The 20853-nt window shown below is 42.9% G+C and overlaps 1 protein-coding gene across 1 annotated transcript in view; it reads left to right on the plus strand.

Annotated features, from left to right (window-relative positions):
• The window catches only part of LOC133116330 (low-density lipoprotein receptor-related protein 1B-like), a 447656-nt gene that overhangs the window by 402002 nt on the left and 24801 nt on the right, over nt 1-20853 (plus strand). Inside the window, exons 79-84 of the mRNA XM_061225770.1 lie at nt 497-603; nt 3252-3368; nt 4765-4938; nt 10667-10792; nt 11674-11838; nt 18360-18521. Coding sequence (XP_061081754.1) covers nt 497-603; nt 3252-3368; nt 4765-4938; nt 10667-10792; nt 11674-11838; nt 18360-18521 — 851 coding nt within the window. The remainder of the gene's footprint in view (nt 1-496; nt 604-3251; nt 3369-4764; nt 4939-10666; nt 10793-11673; nt 11839-18359; nt 18522-20853) is intronic.

Here is a 20853-nt window from a genome sequence, read left to right on the forward strand (position 1 = left end):
AAATGAATAAGCAGGCTGACTGGCTCTCAGAAATGTCGTCTTGCAGGATGTATAATACAGGATAATGTGTGTGTATGTTACAGGATGGTGTGTGTGTGTTACAAGATTACGGGTGTGTGTTACAGGATGGTGTGTGTGTGTTACAGGATGATATATGTTACAGGATGGTGTGTGTGTGTTACAGGATGATATATGTTACAGGATGTTGAGTGTGTGTTACAGGATGATATATGTTACAGGATGTTGTGTGTGTGTTACAGGATGATATATGTTACAGGGTGTTGTGTGTGTGTTACAGGATGATATATGTTACAGTATGTTGTGTGTGTGTTACAGGATGATATATGTTACAGGGTGTTGTGTGTGTGTTACAGGATGATATATGTTACAGGATGTTGTGTGTGTGTTACAGGATGATATATGTTACAGGATGGTGTGTGTGTGTGTGTTACAGGATGGTGTGTGTGTGTGACTGGATAGTGTGTGTGTGTTACAGGATGATGTACTGGACAGTGATTGGTGATCACTCACACATTGAAGAGGCGGCCATGGATGGATCAATGCGCCGGATCCTGCTGGAGAAGAACCTTCGGAGGCCAACAGGTACCCGCCTCCACAGGGGAGAGAGGAAGTTAGCACAGGCAGAACACTGGGCTAGGCTAGCAGGCTGGGTTGGTGTAGGGTTAACAGGCTAGGCTAGCAGGCTGGGTTGGTGTAGGGTTAACAGGCTAGGCTAGCAGGCTGGGTTGGTGTAGGGTTAACAGGCTAGGCTAGCAGGCTGGGTTGGTGTAGGGTTAACAGGCTAGGTTAGCAGGCTGGGTTGGTGCAGGGTTAACAGGCTAGGCTAGCAGGCTGGGTTGGTGTCGGGTTAACAGGCTAGGCTAGCAGGCTGGGTTGGTGGAGGGTTAACAGGCTAGGCTAGCTGGCTGGGTTGGTGGAGGGTTAACAGGCCAGGCTAGCTGGCTGGGTTGGTGGAGGGTTAACAGGCCAGGCTAGCAGGCTGGGTTGGTGTAGGGTTAACAGGCTAGGCTAGCAGGCTGGGTTGGTGTAGGCTTAACAGGCTAGGCTAGCAGGCTGGGTTGGTGTAGGGTTAACAGGCTAGGCTAGCAGGCTGGGTTGGTGTAGGGTTAACAGGCTAGGCTAGCAGGCTGGGTTGGTGTAGGCTTAACAGGCTAGGCTAGCAGGCTGGGTTGGTGTAGGGTTAACAGGCTAGGCTAGCAGGCTGGGTTGGTGTAGGGTTAACAGGCTAGGTTAGCAGGCTGGGTTGGTGCAGGGTTAACAGGCTAGGCTAGCAGGCTGGGTTGGTGTCGGGTTAACAGGCTAGGCTAGCAGGCTGGGTTGGTGTAGGGTTAACAGGCTAGGCTAGCAGGCTGGGTTGGTGGAGGGTTAACAGGCCAGGCTAGCTGGCTGGGTTGGTGGAGGGTTAACAGGCCAGGCTAGCAGGCTGGGTTGGTGTAGGGTTAACAGGCTAGGCTAGCAGGCTGGGTTGGTGTAGGCTTAACAGGCTAGGCTAGCAGGCTGGGTTGGTGTAGGGTTAACAGGCTAGGCTAGCAGGCTGGGTTGGTGTAGGGTTAACAGGCTAGGCTAGCAGGCTGGGTTGGTGTCAGGTTAACAGGCTGGTTTAGCAAGCTGGGCTAATGGTAAATGGTTGGCATTTATATAGCACCTTTATCCAAAGCGCTGTACAATTAATGCTTCTCATCAACCCATTCATACACACACCCAGGCGGGGGATCGAACCGGCAACCCTCCGACTGCCAGACGACTGCTCTTACTGCCTGAGCCAATGTCGCCCAAGTAATGCTGCTAATGTAGCAGTCCTGAGCTTTCTCTAAAACAAGGCAAAGGGGGGAATAATAGCTTACTGCTTGTCATCACTCCAGCCATTTGGGAGGCTGAACCCTCTTAGCGAGGTAACAAAACCTCATGTTAGTACTGATAGGATGTCCGTAATGTCCATAATGCCTGAACTATCAATGGCATGACACAGCAGGTTTCATTCAGTTGGCCTTATACTGGGTATACCGTCTTCTTTTTTAAAAGCATTCCCATCTAATGTTTTTACATCCTCCCTATGGTAGAGTAGTTCAGAACGTGTGTTTAGAATATGATGCCCTTTGAATCAAGTTGCATCATATTCAACAAACTGAATTTGCTCCTCATTATGGATATTGCTTCAGGCATCATGAGAATTCAGCAATAAACTTGATTCAGAGTTTGAACAATATCCAAAATAACCTTGGATATCATCCTGTTTTGTTCTCAATTGTAGTTTTGAAATTGAAGGATATTCTCGGCCCGCCTACTGGTGGAGAGAGCACACAGACCTGGGTTGCCCTAATCAGCCCTGAGCATGTGCTGGTTTGCACAGTACGGGGCTGCGACCGGGAGATCGCCCCAGAGCACCAGTTTGGTGGGAAGTTTTTGTTTCTCTTCATTTCTTTTTGAGTTCGTCATGCAGCGTTTGGAAGGAAGACGCAGCTGAATAGCCATTTTTCAGCCGGCCAGCTCTGAGCGGCGAGCTGAAAAGCTGTTACCCGGTTTTACTCTCTTTTGCCTTCTCTATTGTGTTAGTTTATTATTTTTGCCTGGAACCTGTGTGGGGGAAGGGTGAAGCATTTTTATTCTTTATTTTGTGTTGGTGTTGCCTCTCTCTCTCTCTCAGGGGAGTGCCCCCCTGGGGAGTCACACGGTGTGTGATTAACAACACAACAATGTTATTCACGACAATGGCATGGCTTACTCAACTGAAAGAACAGGCAGTTGATGCACACATTGCATGGGATATTCTCCTTGGTTATTTGCAGAAGCGATTTAGACGATTTATCCTGCCATCCAGACAAAACAAAATAACTAGGGATGAGATAACTAATGCACTTAATGCATGTAGCTTGCACCTACACTACTGACACAATTGAAATAGAAATACTCTGCATTTTAATTCTCATTTGAATTCTGTGCAGTTTAATTCTCTTAACAGTAAGACACATGGACACAGACTACTCAATAATGTTGGTATGAACCAATACATAATGGTGGGTGTAATGTTTATAGCTTGTTTATATAATTTACAAATGCTAATTATGTCTTCATATTTCTTTTTGTTGATGTTACATTTCTTATGTAATACATTTATTGCCAACAGAGAAGTTGTTGCACTATATTGCATTAATCATCAAGCACACATACAGTATGTAAATGCAGTCTGGGGAAGAAGATGTCTTGTTAACCTAGCTTCTCTCGCTTTTCAGGATTGGCAGTGGATTATTTTAGCCAGCGTTTGTACTGGGTGGATGTGGAGCTCTCTTCAATAGGAAGTGTGCGTTTCGACGGGTCTGATTCTCAGCTGACCATCAGCAGCAGACATGGTAACATGTATTTATATAGTAAATATATATATACCCTTATATATATACACAGTACTGTGCAGAAGTATTAGGCACCCTACATTTTATTATATATATTGTGACAAACTCCTGGGTGGTAGGAGTAGTCACTTGACTCAATACAATGTCGACGCCAGCACAATTCAAGTTGAAGTGCAAGTTTATTACTTTCTTGGGGGGGGGGAAGAGGTAGAGTTAAGTGTCAGCATCTGTAAATCCGTAATCCAAGAGAGTAATCCAAGAGAATCGTCGTTGTCTGAAGCCAGGGGTCGGTACACGGAGACGGGTTCTCATACGGTCCAGGGCTGAGCTTTCCTTCAGGTAGTCAGACAGGCAGGGGCATGAAGCGGGTTCTCATGGAATCAGGGGCGTGGGCACACAGCAGACTTCTCCTTTCAAAACATCATACACGGCACATTAGTAAATTTATCCAAACACAACTCTCCACAATACAACACTCCACAACTCCCTCTCTCTCCTCTCTCTCCTCTCTCTCCTCTCTCTCCTCTCTCTCTCTCTCTCTCTCTCTCTCTCTCTCCAATACTCCACCTTGGTTTCACCTAAGCTACTCCGTATTCGCGAGCCCTCTTATCCTCCTCTGATCACCTGGTGACTCGCTGCAGCTGGACGTTGATCTGCCGATGACATCATCGGCCCTCGTAATATGGGCATGCAGCTTCTCCACTGCAACCTGACGTATCGCCCATCAGTAGTATAAAAGAACACATTTGAGATTCCAAATATTCATTTTCCAAAATATTTAATTTTACCGAGACATTTTTGTATTTAATCTAAAAAAGTAATATATTACTGTAAGCAATTTACTATTTTACATAAAAACTTGATCAAGGCTGTCTGAGATCAGAAGCAAGGAGCCAACCAACGTCTGCAGAAGAACTGTGGCAAGTTCTCCAACATGCTTGAGACAACCTCCCTGCTGATTGTCTTATAGAACTGCAGGACAGCGTTGGCTATCTCAGAGAAGTGATGAACTATTCTGCCAAATTACTAAAATGTTATGTCAAATGTATAATACGTTTATTTAGGACCTTTCATTGAATTATTTTTTAAAGAATCTTATCTGTACAGAATGTTATACAGGTGCCTAAGACTTTTGCACAGTACTGTATATATATATCATAGTATCAATGTAATTTTTATATACCTGAATTAAGCTTTCTTTAGAAAGGTTTCAAACCAAAGGGAAATTAATTCAGTCAGTTATCTTTGGATTTAATAGTCAAATCAATGATTTCCTTCTTCTTCATTTTTCTCTTCCTCTTCTTCTCCTTCTCCATCTTCTTGAATCTGTATTTCTGCCTCATTCTGTAAGATGTTCTCCCAGTAGTTCATTGCTGTGCCTTATGTTTGCTTCCAGGGATATCTCAGCCGTTCAGAATAGACATATTCCAGGACTATATCTATGGGGTGGGGCTGAAAAATGACATTTTCCGGGTCCATAAGTTTGGTAGAGGACCTGTGGAGAGTCTGGCTTTAGCAGTTGAGAAGGTCACCAGCGTCCTGCTCATCCATCCACTCAAGCAACAACCAGGTAAGTGTCATCGCTTCTCTTACCAAGGAGTTAAATCATACACAGTACATCCATTTAACTTATGCATAATAATGAAACATTCCCTAAATGTTTAGTAATAGTAATGTGTGCCTTACTGTAATGTTAAGCTTAAATGGTGATCATGTATATTCTGAGAGTAACACGTGTTCTCCATTACTGTCCCTGTGGATAAGAGTGTCTTCCAAGTGATTGTAGTGCAACATAAATCACTTGGAAGCTGAAATTATAAAGGCCACCTGCTTATCCTGAACAGGGTTGCAGGGGGGCTGGAGCCTATTCCAGCATACATTGGGCGAAAGGCAGGAATACACCCTGGACGGATCGCCAGTCCATCGAAGGGCACACACACCATTCACTCACACACTCATACCTACGGGCAATTTAGACTCTCCAATCAGCCTAACCTGCATGCTTTTGGACTGTGGGAGGAAACCGGAGTACCCGGAGGAAACCCACGCAAACACGGGGAGAACATGCAAACTCCACACAGAGAGGTCCTGGGATTCGAACCCAGGACCTCCTTGCTGTGAGGCGGCAGTGCTATCCACTCCACCATCCGTGCCGCCCGGAGGATAATCAGTTACAATAAAATCCTAAATAATCTTCACAAAGATGAGCCTTTATTTTGAGGAATTTGTTGTTTTCAAATAAGAATCTACGCGAGGGCTGCAGAGTGATCGCTCTGCTGGAAAGTGATTTCCTTGAGCCGTTCGTCTGTCATCTTTGTCTGCTTCTTGAGCATCTCCAGAGCAAGATTCTTGATCTGAAGGGCCGGGTCACATGCTGATTGCGTAGCTCAGAATTGGAAGAGTTCCAGGAACTACACAGTACATCCTTTAAGGAGCTAGGGTGCATGCCACAGCTGGGAGAGGGGCAGACTTGAGAGATTTGGGTGATAGTAGGGCCAAAGGAAAGGGGGGCACCTCCAGAGGTGGTGGTGTCCAACCGATTCCAGCCCTTGCAGGAATTGGACCTGGCCCCTGTCTCTGAGAGTGGGAGGATTGGTGAGCCTCAGGGCACCCCGATGGCCACATCCTCCAGGAAAAGGGAGTTAGTGATAGTGGGGGACTCAGTTATTCAAGGTGTAGACTGCATAGTCTGTGCTCACAAAATGAAATCTTGCACAGGGTGTTGCCTGCCTGGTGCCCAGGTAGGAGATCTCCTGGAGCGCACAGACCAGCTCCTGGCCAGAGCAGGAAGGGATCCAGTTATCATGGTCCACGTTGGGACAAACGTTGGGTTCTGCAGGACAAATTTGTGGAATTAACAGAAAAGATTAGGAGTAGAACCTCCACGGTAGTCTTCTCTGGAATTATACCTGTACCACGTGCACAAAGCTTATCTTGAGGTTTTACACGTGGCTACAACATTTTTGTAGGAGACAGGGGTACAGGTTTATTGGGAAATATTTACAATTTAATTCTCCTGCATTACTCCTCCATTACTTTTTAAGAGGAGATGGGAATACATGAAACACATTAACCCTGTAATTCAACGGGGACGATGCAGGAATACTAACACAGAGGTTGGAAGTGTACACAAAACAGTGAGAGGGATCTCAATCAGGGAACCCCGAGCTTATCGGTGAGTTTGCAAAGCTCTCCTCTGTGAGGGGCGGTACTCCAACGACCATGTACACCACTTCACTTTTGGAAAGTCTGCAACCAGAGAGATTCACCAGACGGTCGACTAGGCTCAACAGACCTTGCAGGAGACTTACGAGAAAGCGAGCTAAAAACAGGAGCACCTGGGCTAACGGAGGTTCGCAAAGCTCTCCGCCAAGAGGGGCGAACACTCCAGAACACGTGTCATTAAACTTAGTGTAACACATAACACAGACCGGCACTAATAAGGAGGCTCATGTGAACATAACCTAACTACACCATCCGCCACCAGTAGCGAATAGCAGCTTAGTATATTAGTATATTTAGCTTTGTATATCCAATGACTGACAAAGACCACGACAACCACGAGAACAATGCATTTAGAAAGTGACAAAACAAAATACCTTGCTATCCTAAAGTAAGCTTCAGACGGCTGCCAAACTGGAAAACCGCACTCTACTAGAAAGACACAAAATGGCACCAAGACCAATATCCACCTACGGATAGAGGAAATATTGACCTCCCATTACACTTGATCAAAACTGTAGGGAGTCTGAACCAGTCTTAATTACCGGCGAGTCTCAGTACTCCTGGGTCCACCTTAATCTAGCCTAAAGCTCCTTACTTCCCAAAGGTAGCTTTTAAAAAAGGCGGAATGAAACTACGTGCACAAATAGCCAATGAGAGAAAGTGTGCGGAACAAGGGTGCATGAACCTCAAAACTCTAACACTTCACATAGACCATAGGAAGCAGTGAACGAGGTCTCAAACTCCCAGGAGAATCTTGTCTTCCCACGGTACTGTGTCTAACATTTGTGCACCAAAATAAAATGTGAAAGTGAAGATATGATAGACTGTCCTCACTACCCTAAGTTGACTGAGAATTGCTACATGTTTAGCTCCCATACTCACAACAGGTAATTGAGAATCGTCAGTCACACCTCACATAATGCACAAATGAAACTAAAATAACATGCTATGGTAAATGCAATAAACAAGCCCTGATTCAAAGAGGAACAGTAACTGACCTTGATCAGTAATCAGACCCCATGTGGCAGGCGATTATAATCAGTCCTGATCACAAAGGCATTGATTACTTAATCGCCATTCATTGCCAAAGTGAAACTAATTACCAAAATAGGCTGGAATGTGACAATGGCGCCATCTCAATGCGCAAAATGGTAATGCCTGAAAAACCTAGCCGAATCCCTTCCAGAACCATGACAGATTGTAAAAGGTAAAAGTGTGTTTTCAATCTTGATTTAAATATTGTGTCTGTGTCTGACTCCCTTATATATTTTGGAAGGGTGTTCCATAGCAGTGGGGCTCTGTATGAGAAAGCTCTATCACCTGGCAGTTTTTTTTTATATATTTTTGGGACTAGCAGGTACCCTGCATGTTCAAAACGGATTGACATTGTGGGCTTATAGGGTGAAATCAGGTTAGTTAGGTAAACTGGTGTAAGACCATGTAGAGCTTTAAAAGTCAGAAGCAGGACCTTGAAATCTGTCCTATACTTGAAAGATGTGTGTAGCTGCACTTTGCACATGCTGGAGATTCTTTAACGTGGCATTAGGGCAGCCAGATAGCAAGGCATTGCAGTAATCTAACCGAGATGTAAGAAAAACATCAGTTTCTCTGCATCCCCTGCTGATAAAAAGTGCCTAATTTTAGCTATGTTCCTTAACTGGAAGAAAGCCACTCTGGATATGTTTTTTATGTGTCTGTCAAAAGTTAGGTCTGGGTCAATAGTAACACCGAGGTCTTTTACTACAATATTTGATTTAACAAAACAGCCATACAATTTTTGTGTAAAGGTACACATTTCTTTCAGTCCTAAGACCAAGAATTTGTCTTTTCTGAGTTCAGAAGCAGAAAATATCCATCTTTTATATCTACAATACAAGCCTTTAACTGAGAGATTGGTCGAGCTTCACCAGGTTTCATTGAGATATATATCTTTCATCCGCATAGCAGTTAAACTGTACATTATGTGCCCAAATAATATTGCCATAAAGGGGTAGCATATATATATATATATATATATGACCTTGCATGTCCCAGTCATGTACCTAAACCACTATGCTACAGGCTGCACAGTAGGTACACTTAGGGGTAGGAAAAGGTGATAATTGCTGGGCTGAATGGCCTATTACCTTATGTTATGTTATGGAATATTATGTTATGAAGGGAACGTAAAGGGAATGTGCATAATTAAGGTTTGATGACATGACCACTATTCTTAGATGGATTTAAGGTTTCTGCTGTCTACACTTCCTGTATTTACTCATTGAATTCTGGCCTCAATAAAGGCCTTTATGACAATGTCTTCTCTTGTGCCTTGTTGGGCCACAAGCCCTCACCCAGCCATATTGGGTGAATGTTCCTTCTCTCAGTTCAGCCTGGGGGCTGTTGGCAGAGATGAAACTTACACCTTTGTGTTTCAAAGGCCTCTAAACAGAATTATTACATTACATTACTTTACATTAGTGGCATTTGGCAGACGCTCTTATCCAGAGCGACGTACAGTTGATTAGACTAAGCAGGAGACAATCCTCCCCTGGAGCAATGCAGGGTAAAGAGCCTTGCTCAAGGGCCCAACGGCTGTGCGGATCTTATTGTGGCTACTTTGGGATTAGAATCACGGACCTTGCGGGCCCCAGTCATTTACCTTACCCACTACGCTACAGGCTGCCCCCTATCTTTATTAAAGACCGTAATCATGTTGAGCAATGTATGCTTGCTGTGCTGCTTCTCTTAGGCTGGGGCAGCAGCTAGAAACGTGCGGTAAGGTGATGTGTCTGGTGTGGCTTTGACCTCCGCAAGCCCAGAAAAGCTCACTCGTTCGATTAAGCTCAGAGTGGGAAATTCAAGCCATTGTATGCTGCACACCTACCCCTGAATTGTGTTTTTTTATGTTTATTTATTATTTTTTTTAATGTTCAGATTAATGGGCTGTGACACCAGGCCCTGTGTTTTGATCAGCAGAAGTTGTGAGAAATATTGTGTGCATTTCCATTTGTCCCATGTGCTAGGGGTTCAACGGTGTGCTGCTGCTGGTTTTGGGGTTTTGCTGCTGCCGGTTTTGGGGTTTTGCTGCTGCTGGTTTTGGGGTTTTGCTGCTGCCGGTTTTGGGGTTTTGCTGCTGCCGGTTTTGGGGTTTTGCTGCTGCCGGTTTTGGGTTTTTGCTGCTGCCGGTTTTGGGGCTTTGGGGCTCCTGGTTTTAGGCTGCTCTTCGGGTTTATTGATTTTTAAGCATTGTTCATTTTGAGGTTTTTCTGCTTTTGGTTGCGTCCTGCTTCACAACTCCAAAAGATGAAGCTGACGCACTGCAGCCATCACCTGGAGATAATTGTTATATTGAACCTAAAATGTATCTAGTGCACTAAAGCAGTCACCTAAGTAATTTAGAAATATACTCCCTGAGAAGCCATCGAACCTTGGTTTTTACAAAAGTGTATGTTTTCTCTAGCTTTCTACTGGAGGTGTGTTCTGGTGAAACTTGATCCTCGCTTCTCAGATATGACTTAACAGCTCCTCCTAGTGGCAGTGCTGAAAAGTGCAGAAAAGTTCCAAAATCCTTGGCTGCCCTTCACCAAACCAGTGAATATGTCATCACCTGTCCCCAGTAACCTTTCCGTAAAGCACAGTGTGTGGGTTTCATTGAGAAGACATGCTTAACCAGGCTCCTATGACGCTGTTCAGGTTTATTTCATCTAATCTGTGTGTTCATTGTTAAACATTTTGCCACATTTATTTGTGCAAATCGGGCTTGACTAAAACGAATGTCCGCAGAGGACATTCCTCCCCGACTATTCATATTTCCCTGCTTCCAGGAACCTTAGAGGAAATCCTGCCACTTTATCCCAGAGACAGGAGTGTGCCTTTCCCTGCGTGTGCTTTGGTGCTTTATTAATGGGATTAAGGTGGTTCGCAAGAGAATTCCGGCAAGATAATCCAATTTGAAAAAGAGATTTGTGATGTGGAATACAACGCTGCCCTACTGCCATAGCTTTGCTTTTGGGGAGCTTTGCCCCCATTGTGAAACCTAACCCCAGTGTGAGCGGAGTTGAATGTCAGTGTGTCTCTTCTGTTTCTGCCAGTGCCAAACCCTTGTGTGAAGATGAGCTGTGACTTCCTGTGTCTACTGAACCCTGGGGGTGCACGCTGCTCCTGCCCAGAGGGCAAAGCTCTGCGCAATGGGTCCTGCAGCGACATCACAACGTCAGGTGAACTTTACCCTCTCTGTTTATTCAGGTGAACTTTACCCAGTCTGTTTATTCAGGTGAACGTTACCCTCTTTGTTTATTCAGGTGAACGTTACCCTCTCTGTTTATTCAGGTGAACTTTACCCAGTCTGTTTATTCAGGTGAACGTTACCCTCTTTGTTTATTCAGGTGAACGTTACCCTCTCTGTTTATTCAGGTGAACTTTACCCTCTCTGTTTATTCAGGTGAACTTTACCCAGTCTGTTTATTCAGGTGAACGTTACCCTCTCTGTTTATTCAGGTGAACTTTACCCTCTCTGTTTATTCGGGTGAACGTTACCCTTTACCCTCTCTGTTTATTCAGGTGAACTTTACCCTTTACCCTGTCTGTTTATTCAGGTGAACTTTACCCTTTACCCTGTCTGTTTATTCAAGTGAACTTTACCCTTTACACTGTTTATGGAGAGACAACGATAACTGGCCCCTGCATAAAGGGGGAAATTAGGAATGGTTTCAGGGTCCCCATCCAATGAAAGGGTTTCTACATTAACTGATTCACCCCATATACTGTACGTGGCACAATCATTCACTGAATATAGTAGCCCACAATTTACCCAATTTTTGTGCTTTCTGTGATTTTCTGTCAGTTTTGGATAGTAAACTGTCAACTTACTAACAGTTCTCATATTTGGTTGAGCAGGTTTATTCATGCATTCAGGATTATTCATGCATTCAGGATTATTCATGCAAAACACACATCCCTTTGCTATGATTACATGCCATAACAAGATTTGTGATTTGTGATACCATTCACTATAGGATATATTTAAGGATATATTGAACACTCTCGTGTATAAGTGCAATCATATTTTTGTTGCATATTGCCCTGCGTTGTGTTGCAGACGAGCTCTGTCACCCAGCCTGCGAAAACGGTGGCCGCTGCCTGGCCAATGAGAGGGGAGACTGGAGGTGCTTCTGCTGGCCCAACTTCTCCGGCCAGCACTGCGAGGTCAGCCACTGCACACACTACTGCCTGAATGGAGGAACCTGCACCAGCTCTCCTCTTGGTAAGAACCCACCTCCTCCAGGGAATCTCTGGGAACACGGTGCTCAGCTCCGTACAGATGCCTGGTGCTCCAAGGCTGACGCTGTCCTTCTCTTCACCCCAACATGTCCCTGATCGCACTTACTCAATAGGGAGGTAAAGCGGATGTTTCGGGAATGATACCTTCGATATACTTCTCCCTATTAAATAGTATGGCAAAAGTTAAATATAAGCAAACCACGTAGCATTGAAGTCTGGGTTCATAGTATGTATTTCATGGTTTAAATATAGCTATATGATGAATAGGATGGGATTCAATTCATAAAAAGTTTTAGTGATCAGTTCCTGATTATACAGGGCCTTGTAATTTTGTGGTTGCAGAAGTATTTAATGCTTCATTTGCTTATAGTTTCCGCTGCTGCCGTCTATGTTGAAATGTGGGAGCATAGAATTTAGCAATATACTGGAAATGCTGTACCTCCCCATGCTGTCCCAGTGGAGTGTGTGAATGAAAGTGAGAAAATGCTCTGTGACATGTTTCGGGGCCATTCACACCAAACATGCTTCAACAGCTTGAAAATACGATGAGCACCACATGTATACTTTTATGAAGCCTACTCTGTACTCTGCAGTCACCAGGCAACCACTCTCCACACCTGTCAATCACTTTGCAAATGATCTTAACGATATTATTGGCGTTAGCGAACTAACTTCACTGAAAAATTTGGTGTGTTATGAGTTTTTTTAAAACAATGGATAGATAAGAAGAGGGCACTCGCTATTTTGGAGAGTGAGAGACAAAACTACTTGAAATACAAAACAACTTTTGTGAAAGTGTATGTGGGGCCGATAAACGCAAGGCGCCTGGTGCGCAAAAGCAGCGTGGGAAACAATTCAAACACATAAATACGCAATAATAATAACAAAAAAGTTGCCCCCAGCTGATAAACCGCATGTGACCTGCCACAAAAGCGGATCTGCTGTTGTAAAATGGGCTTTAGGAATCCCAAAAAAACTGTACTGAAAGGGACAAATGAACTACTTACCCTGCAGATATATTGTATAATGTCCCACCCCTGTGGTTTGTCATATATGCTGGTGGCAACTGAACTGTGTTGGGTTCTCATCACGAGACTTTGATCATTGTTTGTGATTATGTGATTAATGTAGCCAGTCTATCTGTTAACATCTTAAGTCTTTAATCTGAAGTGTTTGTCCAGCTTTCCAATTTAATTGCTGAATCAAACATGTTTTGGATCATCTTAATATTGAACATGGCTGCTTTTTCAGAAGCCTTCTTAACATTATGTTTGTTCTTAATTATAACTTAAGCTGTACCTTAACGTTTCAGGGTGTTTCCCAAAATGTTCTTAGTATACCTTCTGTAAGTGATACTTTCGTAAGGTTGGTCTGGATCACTCTTAGCTATACCTTATCAATGTTGTCAGGTCTGGATCACTCTTAGCTATACCTTATCAATGTTGTCAGGTCTGGATCACTCTTAGCTATACCTTATCAATGTTGTCAGCTCACTCCGCTAGTGGCCACCACTGTTCCATCCATAAGATTCTGAAATCAACTGTTGCTCCTAATTACATCTCAATCTGTTAAGCAATATGTTCACTAATAATTCTACAGTTGTAGGCTAATAATGTTACTATAATACTACATTAATGGGAGTGTTTTCATGCAAAGAGTAAAATTGTACATTACGATGGATGCATGTTGCACTTTATTGAACATGTAGCCTAATTGCCTTTTAAATGATATTTGATATTAAATGATATCAGCTGGCAAACAATTAGGGGCTAAATAGGTAGGAGTCAATATATTGGAGTTATGGTGATGACTAAGGCCAAACTATGGCAGCGATTCAACGTACACTATAGTTGTGCTTCATTGGAAATGTCAGCCAATCGGAGAAAATAGTGATTACATCAGTAATGTGATGGGGCTTCTGCCAAATCAACCCTGATGGCAAAGTCATTTAAGGCACCATAACAAAAGATATTCAAATAATGTAAATAAAACATGACATGCCAAAGAAGCGTATTGCCAGGTGCCGTAACGGGGATGTGTGATACCACAATCTGAGGTGCCGGGTCCTTTGGCAAAAAGAATACATGCGGTTGGATAATTCAGTTTGTTAATTTTTAATTCTATTATGTTCCCACCAGTCATGATGAATGCAATATTTGAAAGAATTCCTGCAGTTTTTTATTCATAAAAACACCACTTTCTCTCATAATGTAGTCAAGCAGTTATGAGAGAAAGTGGTGAATAATCAATCCTGGAGTCGTCGATATCAACCAATTCAGCACCGTTGCTATGGACCGCGCCTAGTGACATCGCACATTTAAGCTATCCATTAAGCAACCGCCTGAGGGATAGTTTGGGAAACATGCCTCAAAAACCTTACAAAACCTAAACAACTTTAGTAAGGTATACCTTTCGAGTCTTCGTAAAATGCTAAGAGAGACCGTTCTCAGAAAATGCGGCCCAGTTATTGAACATGTTATACTGAACATGTTTTACTGAACATGTTATACTGAACATGTTTTACTGAACATGTTATACTGAATATACTATACAATTGAAATGTGACCCCGCCACTAGGATATTCACAGTGAAAACAGGAATTGTTATTTTAATGAAATAACAATCTGTCCTGAACTGCAGTGTGGAGCCTTTTCATACCTGCCTGTTTTAATCAGTTTTCCTTCTACACAAAATACACAAACCAACTTGCACACCAGGTTGCTTCTGACAATATCTTAGCTAAGCTTTTGTAGTTTGTGTAATTATTTATGTGGAAATGTTTAGCATATACAGAAAGGAACTGCAAATCAGTACATTATAGATTTTGTTTAATGATTACATTTTGCCATTAGCTATATATATATTTTAAATTTGATTGTCTTATTACAGCAGTTAACATGCCTTTCAGTACAGTCAGAATCCTCTCATTCTTGTTCTAGTTCAGAAATATTATTCAGGTTTCTTCCATCCATGCACTGCATGTTTGAGATCTGCACACAGCTTTTGGTTAATATTCGAGTCTGTGGACTGTGAAGGCCATTCCATAACTTTAATATTTTGTTCCTTTTAGTAGTTCATTTAAGCAATGCAGCACAAGAGGCTGTGCTGTTTCATGAATATAGTCATAAAAGGAACAAAATCTTGATGTTCCCCAAGACTTTTGGGAAAATACTCTGTGATCTGACGAGACAAAAGTTGAACTTTTTGGAAGGTGTGTGTCCCATTACATCTGGCGTAAAAGTAACACCGCATTTCAGAAAAAGATCATCATACCAACAGTAAAATATGGTGGTGGGAGTGTGATAGTCTGGGGCTGTTTTGCTGCTTCAGGACCTGGAAGACTTGCAGTGATAAATGGAACCATGAATTCTGCTGTCTACCAAAAAATCCTGAAGGAGAATGTCCGGCCATCTGTTCGTGACCTCAAGCTGAAACAAACTTGGGTTCTGCAGCAGGACAATGATCCAAAACATACCAGCAAGTCCACCTCTGAATGGCTGAAGAAAAACAAAATGAAGACTTTGGAGTGGCCTAGTCAAAGTCCTGACCTGAATCCTATTGAGATGCTGTGGCATGACCTTAAAAAGACGGTTCATGCTTGAAAACCCTCCAATGTGTCTGAATTACAACAATTCTGCAAAGATGAGTGGGCCAGAATTCCTCCACAGCGCTGTAAGAGACTCATTGCAAGTTATCGCAAACGCTTGATTGCAGTTGTTGCTGCTAAGGGTGGCCCAACCAGTTATTAGGTTTAGGGGGCAATCACTTTTTCACACAGGGCCATGTAGGTTTGGATTTTTTTTCTCCCTTAATAATAAAAACTGCATTTTGTGTTTACTTGTGTTGTCTTTGACTAATATTTAAATTTGTTTGATGATCTGAAACATTTAAGTGTGACAAACATGCAAAAAAAAAAAAAGAAATCAGGAAGGGGGCAAACACTTTTTCACACCACTGTATATAAGCTCTGGGATTGTCTTCACTTGCTTAATTTAAGGCCTAATGAACCAATCAATGTTAGTGATAACTTCTTTTCACTTCTGGATTCAAAACATTCACTTTAATTAGGGGCACCCAAACCTTTGCATACCACAGTAAATGCCCCTGCATCCAGTCATATTGGATACTACAAGAGTTACAGAGTGTCAATCTGTAGGCTTTGAGATAATGCAGCATACTGACTGAGCCAAGCCAGATCCCACATTTCATTTATGTTGTCCTTCGAATAGCAGTTTCCGTACCACAAGCTTACCATGCTTTATAAACTGAAGAAAATGCTGACTCCCTGCTGATTTTCTCAATGTTATTATTTTCACATTTTTCTGAAAAAAATATGTAATAAAACGATGGCTCTTTTCAGAAAGGGCACTTGGGGAAGTGATTTGTCATGTGTTGATGAAAGAAGCCTACATTTTATGCCTGTAAATAGCAAGCCAATGTGCCTCAAGACAAAAAAATTATACCAGCATGAAATTATGAAAAACACTGAGTTCATATAACAAAAAGCTAAATATTGAAAGCACTGAAATGAAATTTGCTTCACAGTACAAGTGGGAAAAGATCAACTACCTGGCAAAAAAGGACAACCGAAGCATTGTGTCATTATGGGATGCTGCCAAAGTATTTATTCTGGAGAGCTGAAATATGACCTGCCTTTCCTTCTCAAAACTTCACTGTCCTCAATAAGCTTGTGGCATTTAAGCCTGATGATTGAGGAGAGTTTGACCTATGACTGTGGTCCTTCTGTGTGCCATTTAACATTGCCATGATCTGTGACCTAGTGTCTCGCCTTTTGTTTCCCTCTGTGCTTTCCTGTCTTGTTTGTGAGTATTGTCTGTTAGTTTTATTTGTTATTCTTGTATATTTGTTATTTTTCATTATTATGTCTTGTTTTCTGTCATTAGATTTGTGTAATTGTAATTTAATCATGTAAACTAACCGACTTACTCTATCTGTACTTCTATACTGCTCTATAACTCCGCCTCCCTGTTTCTATCTCTAATTGCTTGCCTTGATTCAGTGTTTGCTTGTTTGCTTGTCAGTTATTTTGCTTGTTTGCTTGTTCATTAAAAACTTATAGATAATTGAACGTGTACTGTGTCTAAATTGCACAAACATACACTGGATTTCTTCAGGTCCCATGCAAGCAGCCTGCTGAGTGTGAAGTCAACTGAACATAGAGCTGTGGGAACATAGGGCTGTGGGAACATAGAGCTGTGGGAACATAGACACGCTCCCCTGTACTGCACGCTTTCTCTCTGATACCATGCATCCACCAAGTTTATTTTTTGTTAACTGCTACCTTTGTTAGGTAAGGAGCAGTAGGCAGAGTTTAAGGTGGATGGAGGTGCTGAGGCCCGCTTGTAATGAAGATGATAAGGCTAAGACTTCCTGTGGCTTGGGCCAAGTCTGTCGTTTTTCTGTGGCATGCTGTTTTCAAAGCCGATAGCCGCTTTACATTTGTTTTATTATAACGAGGTGTTTCTTTGTGTCACTTTATCCAAACGCAGTGTTTTCCTCTCGTGATTGTTTAGCTTAATTTATTGTGTGGGTTGCAATGAAGCTGTTCACCGTGAACGGTTACATGAGTGAGAGAGTGAGAGAGTTTTGTACCTTCAGTACCCGGGAACCTGGGAAGTAGGCCTTCATGGTGGGTTGTGTAGTTAGGTTACTTCTGCATGGTTCTCCCAGCTGGGATGTTTATTCATTTTATTTCCTTCTTGGTGCAGGTCTGTTTTATTTGTATCACTAGGTTAGATATGCGAGTATGGCGCACTGCTCATCTCAGTAGTTCTATACAGGAGATCTTTGTGGCTGTTTGCATTTTTTATCTCCCTTCTCTTTAGGTTTTCCGTACTGGCGGTAGAGCCTTGGAAGCTTTGGGAAGCTGTGTCAATACTAATGTAATGATGTTATATAATGCTGTTTCTTGTATTCTAGCCACAGTGGAGGCGTTTTGCTTCGGTTGTTGAAGCGAGTTTAATGTAGTCTAATGCTGCCTCATGTGTTCTGGCCTTGGTGGAGGCGTTCTGCTTCGGTGGTTGAAGCGAGTTTAATATGTTTTGTGTATTCTAGTGTCAGTATTGGCGCCCAGCTTCGGTTGTCAACGCAGGTTAATGCGTTTTATGGGTTTGCGTCACTTTTTAAAGTAATCCTATTTTGTCAGGGAATTAGATTATAAAGGTTGCTTCGTGTATACTAGGGTTAGGGCCAGGATTCTTGCTGTGGAGGAAGGGGATGTCTTGTTTGTCTTTCGTTATCACGTTACCGTTCCAGTCCTAGGTAGCCTATAACACAGTAGGGAGGCTGGGTAGGCATCTCCCTTGCGCTGTAGGCGTACCTAGGTTTTACATGCCTCGTTTTATGACCACCATAATCTGTAGAACCTAAGGTTGAGTTTCCCTAACGTTTGTTTCCTTGCTCGATCAGTATCAACATGAAAAAATAAGGCTAACCCCCCCCCCTCTTTCTCTCTCTCTCTCTCTCTCTCTCTCACACTCTCAGGGCGGCCCACATGCCGCTGTGCTGTGGGGTTCACAGGGCCCTATTGTGAGAAGCGTCTGTGTGAGGGTTACTGCCTGAACGGGGGCAGCTGTGAGGTCAGACCGGGGAACCAGCCTGTGTGCCGCTGCATGGCAGAGTACACCGGAGACCGCTGTCTATACCGTGAGTTTCATTACTGTCATTCACACACTCCCACTGTCAAGACTCTGTACCATGTACTACTGTGTCATTCACACACTCCCACTGTCAGTCTCTGTACCATGTACTACTGTGTCATTCACACACTCCCACTGTCAGACTCTGTACCATGTACTACTGTGTCATTCACACACTCCCACTGTCAGACTCTGTACCATGTACTACTGTGTCATTCACACACTCCCACTGTCAGATTCTCTGTACTGTGAGTTTCCCTACTGCGGACTTCACACAGTCACACTGTCAGACTCTCTGTACCGTAAGTTTAATTACTATCCTTCAAACACTTCTCCTGTTAGACTCTGTACTGTGAATTTCACTAATGTGACCATCACACAATCCGACTGTCACACTCTCTGTACCATGAGTTTAATTACTGTCCTTCAGACACTTCCAATGTCAGACTCTGTACTTTGAGTTTCTCTACTACCTCCTTCACTCATTGTGAAATACTAATGAAGAGCCACTGCCCTCTAAGCATTATTTATGTGATTTGTGTCAAATTTGTGTCTTTCTCAAATTCAGAGTGCTCTATTGGCAAGACAAAAATTGCATTTGTATTGCCAAAGTATGGCAGGGAACATGTGAAACATCAGATTACAAACAAAGAATAATAATAGAATATTATGATTGTATAGCATACATGATAGACTACACATACCCATATCAAATCAAATTAAATAAAAAAAAACAACCCATGTTGACCAAAGCGCTGTACAATCAGAGCAGGCAGTAAAATCATAGTGAAAAATCACAATAAAAAAAAGACTAAAAGCAAAAACACAGACATAAGCTGCAATACAGGTACACAGGTACAGAATGACAAAACATGGACATAGGCACATATAAAACCACATCAGGGTCCAAACGCTAAAGAATAAAAGTATGTTTTAAGCCTGGACTTGAAGGAATTAATGGACAGGGCAGATCTGATTGAGAGGGGGATGCTAATCCACAGTCCAGGTGCTGCAACAGCGAAGGCGCGGTCACCCCTGAGCTTAAGCTTAGCTCTCGGGGCAGCCAGGAGCCCCAAGTTTGACGACCTGAGGGACCTGGAGGTGGAATAAGGGGTTAAAAGGTCTGAGATATAGGAGGGGGCCTGCCCACACTGGGCTTTAAAAACAAACAGGAGAACCTTAAAATCTATTCTGAACCGCACTGGAAGCCAGTGGAGAGAGGCTAGAATAGGGCTAATATGATCTCTCTTCCGGGTACCCGTCAGGAGCCTGGCAGCGGCGTTCTGGACCAGTTCAGACGGGACAGGGACGACAGACTAGTCCCAGTATACACGGAATTACAGTAGTCTAAGCAGGAGGATATGAAGGCATGGATGACTTTCTCAAGATCTTTGAAAGAGAGAAAAGACTTGATTTTTGCAATGTACGAAGCTGGGAAAAAAAGCTGGTAAAAAAGCTTTTACTACTGCATTTACCTGCTTGTCAAACTTGAAGGCGGAGTCAAATATCACACCAATGTTTCTAACATAGGGTTTGACAAGAGTGGACAGGTTGCCTAGGCTGTTGGAAATCGATTTGATGGAGTCAGGGGGGCCGAATAGGACAACTTCATTCTTGCTTTCATTCAGCTGCAGGAAGATGTGTGCCATCCAACACTTGATTTCCACAAGGCAGTCCATGAGACTGTTTAGATTGCATTGGTCATTTGGTTTCAGAGGGAGATAAAGCTGTGTGTCATCTGCATAGCAATGGAAGGAAATGTTGTACTTTTGAATTATTTTACCGAGGCTTGGCATGTAAATAGAGAACAGAATGGGGCCGAGGATGGAACCCTGTGGGACCCCGCAGGAGAGACTTGCTGGGGGAGAGGAGAAATTGCCAAAGTTGACAGAGAAACTTCTATCGCTAAGGTAGGATATGAAGCAGGTCAAGGCAGTACCACCAACACTGAGTACGTACTGGAGACGGTGAATTCAAATGTCATGATCCACTGTGTCAAACGCTGCGCTGAGGTCAAGAAGAATCAAGACGGCACGCTCTTATACATATACACATACATACAGGCATACACATGCATGTACGCATATACAGATAGACACATAAACAGTTGTAATAGTTCAAATTTCATATGACATATAGCAATAACACAATAATAACAATCCAACAAGCCAACATCAGTGTGTTGATTCTAATCATGTGTGAGTGTGCTTGTGTGTGTTTGTCTGTTAATGTGAATGCATGTATTTATATATATATGTGTCTGTCAGTGTGTGTGTGTGTGAGAGAGAGAATTGTACTACTCTGATAATTTTTGTTTTGTCACTCACTGTCTCAGTATA

The sequence above is a fragment of the Conger conger genome, chromosome 17 (genome assembly GCF_963514075.1).
Source record: "Conger conger chromosome 17, fConCon1.1, whole genome shotgun sequence".
NCBI lineage: Eukaryota > Metazoa > Chordata > Actinopteri > Anguilliformes > Congridae > Conger > Conger conger.